Source organism: Solea senegalensis, linkage group LG20 (genome assembly GCF_019176455.1).
Source record: "Solea senegalensis isolate Sse05_10M linkage group LG20, IFAPA_SoseM_1, whole genome shotgun sequence".
In the NCBI taxonomy this organism is placed as follows: Eukaryota; Metazoa; Chordata; class Actinopteri; order Pleuronectiformes; family Soleidae; genus Solea; species Solea senegalensis.
The window spans coordinates 6546390-6552315 of NC_058039.1; the positions used below are offsets into that span (position 1 = coordinate 6546390).

Genomic DNA, 5926 nt, shown 5'->3' on the forward strand with positions numbered 1-5926 from the left:
CAGACACACACACACACACACACAGACACACACACATTCACAGACACACACACACACACACACACAGACAGACACACACACTGACAGACACACACACTCACAGACACACACTCTGACAGACACACACAGACACACACTCTCACAGACACACACACACCCACAGACACACACTCACAGACACACACACTCACAGAAAGACACACACACACACACACACACACACACACACACACACACACACACACACACACTCACAGACACACACTTTAGAAGAAGGAATGAAATACAGGGATAAGTGAGAAATGTGATTCAGCTCTGAATGTCCATCCTTACACAGAGATTATATCCACACAGGTGAATCATTTTATTTTACTGTAGAAAATGAGCTTTAACTTGCAGATTAAGTCCACATTTACAGATTAAACACTCAACACTTCCCCTTATTCCAGTGTTTAATTGTTATAGATGGATTCTTGCCACCATTCCCACACTTTACCCTTTTCAATCAATTCTCCCTCAGAGCGAAGCTCCTTTAAAAACTGTGTACATCGTCTTCTCTTCTGTGTAAATAAGGTGAAAAAAACCAGGGCAATTAAAACCTCCACGTTTCCTGCCTCCTGCTCAATCTTCAACCCCTTCACCTTCATCACTGACATCTTTCCCTTTTGTGAGCTCCATTTTTAGTTGCACCTCCCACAGAGACGTGGAAGCAGGGAGGCAGAGCGAGAGAGGAAGAGAGAGAGAGAGAGAGAGCATCTCCTCCTTCTCCTCCTCCTCCTCCTCTTGCGCTGCCTCTGTTCCAGCACACGCTCTCACTTCTTCCCTGTGATGCCAACTGGATGCAGACCGAGGGATTTCCAGCAGTTTCCTGAGTGTGTCCTCCCTCTCCTCTCTTCCCAACCCTTCCTCCTCCTCCTCCTCCTCCTCCCCCAGCCGCCTGAGCGTCTCTCCCTCCTCTGTCTTCTCTTTGCCTCTGCTCCTCAGCACCAGGATGTGGCTCTCGGTGGCTCTGCTCCTCTCTGGATTCTCAGCTTTGATCCACGGTGAGCCTGCCTCTCTCTTTCACTCTGCTCTCAGGAATCAGATTGCAGCAGCAGCAGCAGCAGCAGCAGTGGCGGCGACAACACTTTAAAATCTCAAAAATGTTAGAGGAATGAATTGATGGGTGTCTGTCTGTCATCTTGACGTTTGATGTGTGAAGTAGACGATGGGATAAGACGGTAAAGTAGGAGCAGAAACGACTCCAGCAAAAAAGAAAAGTGAGAATCTGAGTCACCTGTTTGCTTATTTGTTTACAGATTTGTCACAAGTGTGCTTTATTTTTCTGGGACACAGATGCTTGTGTTGACCTGAGAGTTGGATGCCTTTGCATGAGATGTTTTAGCAGAGAGAAAGATGAGGAAGCAACAATCTTACCATTACACCGCTCATCTTATATCATCTACCGGGCTTTAAGTCTGTGAGTCTGTAAACACGTCAGGAAGATCTGCGGAAAAAAACACCTAACAGATCAGGTCAGAGATCAATTGAGTTGTGATTTAAACCGTCTCCTCCGTCTCCTCTGTCTCACCTCCCCGTCGTGACGTGGACGTGTCTCTGCAGCCCAAACTAGAGACGAGGCCCTGAGCAGCACAAGTCATCGCTGAATGAAAAAGCTGAGGGGAGAGTCTCTGAACTTTGCCTCCAGGCAGAAGCAGCAGCACGGATTTACTTGATAGTTTGTTTGTTTGTGTTGCTCGTGAGGAAAGCAGCGTGGACAAAAGATAAGAGAACACAGAGGGCAACACTTTTTTTTTAGATAAATATTTCTGCAGAGTGACTTTCAAAGAAGAAAAGAGATGTGCTGTTATCACTTTAACATGACACACTGGCTGCATTCAAAGTGGGAAAAGTGCTTAAACAATATTCAACAAACATTCTTCATCTGCTTTTGTGACACCAAATCCTTTATTGTGGGTAATGTTGCTCCCACAATACTTTATGTTCAGATTGAATGCATATATTAACCTGTATAATATGCATAAATAAGGTTTTGGAAATACTATAGTCTTCAGGATAAGATGCACCCCAGAGTCTCATAGACTGTTATCTGTTTGTCGTCAGTAGTATAAATTCAAACTCTTTGTATGTTTCCATGTGAGGAATCCTCTCTGTAAACAGTAATAAATTCATTTATTCAGGTGAGGACAAGTGAGGCCCATTGAGCTAATTCTTTTCCCCGTGATTCACAAGAGAAACGCTTTATCGCCGTGTTCTTTATCGCTTCAGATTGAAATAGAAAACAAGATTATAGTTATTATATTGTTTTACGAATTTGAATAAAACTTGTTGTAAGGCAGTAAAAAAAGAAAAAGAAAATAGCTATGCTGTGTCGTTTACAGCCTTGTGTTTTTGGTGATTCACAGCGCAGTCGACACTTCAGTTCATTATTTGTCTGGGGACTGTGTCAACATCTTTGTGTGTTACCTAAGAGCTTTTTTAACCAGCATTAATTGGACTTTCATTATTGCCAGTTAGGCTCTGATAATGTTTATTGCCATTATTAAATAGATCCTGCTCACGTGACACTGTAAGCACACTACATATCATTTGTTTCATTTTCAACACAAGTTATTTTTATTTTATTTCTGCTGATTTCATCATTAAATGATCAGTGCAGAATTAAGAAGTGTTCCTCTTTCCTCAGACTCTGTTTTTTTATTTTTTTAGATAAGGACGTCGAGCTCCTGAGGGATGCATTTTCGGATTTTCTGATTTTATATAATATCCATCCTTGCATGACTGTCCTCCTGTTTTGGTTTCTATGGAGGTTTCATTTGAGGTCTTGAGACTTTACAGATGTGCAAAAGCTTTGTTATGATGTGTGCTTCACTTTCTCATCTTAAGACTTTGTCAGATTTGATTTAATAATCTCTCATGTGTCTGTCTTAATCTCAAGTGTCAGTGCAGGGTCCTCACCAGAGGACGTTGCTGAAGAATCTGCTGAAAGACTACAACCGGATGGAGCGGCCGGTGGGAAACGACTCCCACTCTCTCACTGTTTACTTCTCCCTCAGTTTGATACAGATCATGGACGTGGTAAGAGGGAATACATGTTATATGCATGTATATATATATATACATATATACATGTATATATAGATATACAGTATATATATAGCCATAATTGTTATAGAGATTAGCCTGAAAAAAGAAATGTGCTGAAGTGATCTAATGTCTTGTAGGACGAGAAGAACCAAGTCTTGACCACAAATATATGGCTACAGATGGTAAGAAATCCTGAGAGACTAAGAAAATAATGGATTTTCTGCTGTTATGGCTGTAGGTGATTTCACTGTAATTACATAATCATGTTTTTAAAGCGTAAATTGGATTTGGTTATGATTTAAAGCTTTAAAAATGTGATTAAAGTATTATTCCTTATCTATAGCTTTTATTTATTTATATAGAATCTAGAATACAACAAAGTAGGGGCTGGTAAAAGGATAGATTTCCCCTGAAGTGAAAGATAACACAGTATCTGTGTGTTTGTGCTTTATAGAATTGGTTCGACCACTACCTCCAGTGGAACGAGAGTGAACATCCCGGGGTTAAAAACCTCCGCTTCACCACAGATCAGGTGTGGACGCCGGACATCCTGCTCTACAACAGGTAAAACATGTGCATGTGACTGAAAATGCTCACATCTCACACACACACACAGACACACACACGTGTCACTCCCTCTCCTTGTCCTTCCTCAGTGCAGATGATGACTTTGACTCCACCTTTAAGACCAACGTTCTGGTGAACTCCAGTGGTTATGCTAAATATCTGCCTCCAGGTGAGTTTCCTCTCATTATCCTCATTCATGCTGTCATCAGTTTTCATCACATCGTGTGTTTGTGGCTGCGCATCAGCAGCATCTCACTCTCTGCCTCGCCGGTTTATGCACTTATTAATATTTTACTCGTTTAAATAGCATCACTGGTTATCTAGTGGTTACAGGTTCCCAGTATTGTAAGACACAGCTCAGTCGTTCCTCCATCTCTCTACAACAGGCTGACATTAAATGTGGATATGGCTCAGAAATCCTGTTCAGTCATCCATGTTTATTAATAGGCTGCTGCTGAATGTAAATACAGCTCCCTAAAGCTGTATTTGTGGATGAAAGCCAATTAGTGGATGAATAGAAAAGCTTGTGCCCTGGTTTTGGTACAAGAGGGGAAGTTTAACCACGAAAGTGAGGAGAGTGACGGTAGGGGATGGAGTCAATTGGAAAGGGGGAAATAATTAGCAGTGAAAGTGCCTTTTTGTGACTTCTGTGGCTTCTGAGCTTGGTTGACATTTCTGTGGTCTTTTTGGGCTCATTAGGAGGACCACATCCAGTGTTCTCCTAGAGCCGGTCCCAAGGCCGGATAAATGGGAGGGTTGTGTAAAGTAATGTGGACAAATGCTCTGCTGTGGTGACCCCAAAAAGAGAGGAGGAAGAGGAAGAGGAAGAGAAATTCTTTTAACTAAAAGGCATCAAGTTTGTGGGTGGCAGACACAGTTTCATGTAAATTAAGACATTTTAAAAGTGAAATCTCTCAGGTGTCGATGTGTGACAAAAAAGTCATAGTTTTGTATATCCTCCAAAATGTGACAAAAGACAATGAGCACCAGTGGCCTAATGGATAACACACTGGCCTCCTAAGCCAGGGATTGTGGACTTCCTTTTTTGTCATAGCAAAATATGACAGAGTATAGTATGTCATCCAAAATGTGATAAAACATCTTAGTATAGTATGTTGTCCAATATCACCCCAAAAAGTCATGGTATAATATGTCGTCCAAAATCGCTTAAAAAAGTCACAGTAAAGTATGTCGTCCAAAATCACCAAAAAATGTCATATTATGGTATATCGTCCAAAATCACCCAAAAATGTCATAGTATAGTATGTCGTCCAAAATGTCATATATAGTACGTCCAAAATCAAAAAATGTCATATATAGTATGTCCCAAAATGTGTCATGGAAAGTCCAAAATCACCTAAAAAAGTCATAGTATGGTATGTCGTTCAAAAAGTGACAAAAAAGTAATATTTTAGTATGTCATCCATAATGTGAAAAAAAGTCGTAGTAAAGTATGTTGTCCAAAATGACCCAAAAATGTCTTAGTATAGTATGTCGTCCAGAACGTGACAAAAAAGTCATATTATAGTATGTCGTCCAAAATCACCCAAAAAAGTCATATTATAGTATGTCGTCCAAAATCAGCTAAAAAAGTCATAGTATAGTATGTTGTCAAAAATCACCAAAAAATGTCATATTATGGTATATCGTCCAAAATCACCCAAAAATGTCATGAGTATAGTATGTTGTCCAAATCAAAAATGTCATAGTTTAGTATGTAGCCAAAATCACCAAAATGTCATAGTTGTTATGTCGTCCAAAATCACCCAAAAATGTCATAGTATAGTATGTCCGCCAAAATGTGACAAAAAAGTCATATTATAGTATGTTGTCAATAATGTGACAAAAAAATCATAGTTTAGTATGTCGTCCAATATCACAAAAAAATGTCATAATATTATATCTTCTAAAGACAGTAGCATTTGATGTCCGGGGTGGGACTTGAAAAAAGCCTCTGGGGGAGTTTGTGTCTACAAAGGTAGCATCACAGACCACTTGGCCAAATTGAAACTGTTAGTTACTCATACACACTACCTAATTGTCACCATTGAGTAACTGAAAAGTCTTAGTATAGCATTTCATCTGAAATCACCAAAAAAAGTCATAGTATAGTATGTCGTCCAAAATCACCCAAAAATGTCATAGTATAGTATGTCGTCCAAAATCTGACAAAAAAGTCATATTATAATATGTTGCCCAAAATGTGACAAAAAAGTCACTGTATAGTATGTCGTTCAAAATGTGACAAAAAAGTCATATTATAGTATGTCGT

At 39.8% G+C, this 5926-nt stretch overlaps 1 protein-coding gene across 1 annotated transcript; it reads left to right on the forward strand.

Annotated features, from left to right (window-relative positions):
* The first annotated feature begins 926 nt into the window (after positions 1-926).
* LOC122786805 (neuronal acetylcholine receptor subunit alpha-7-like) lies at positions 927-4379 on the forward strand. The gene is made up of 6 exons (XM_044053302.1): positions 927-1043; positions 2939-3078; positions 3225-3269; positions 3542-3651; positions 3744-3823; positions 4354-4379. The coding sequence occupies exons 1-6, from the start codon at positions 992-994 to the stop codon at positions 4377-4379; spliced, it is 453 nt and encodes a 150-aa protein (XP_043909237.1). The 5' UTR covers positions 927-991.
* Positions 4380-5926: the final 1547 nt, after the last annotated feature.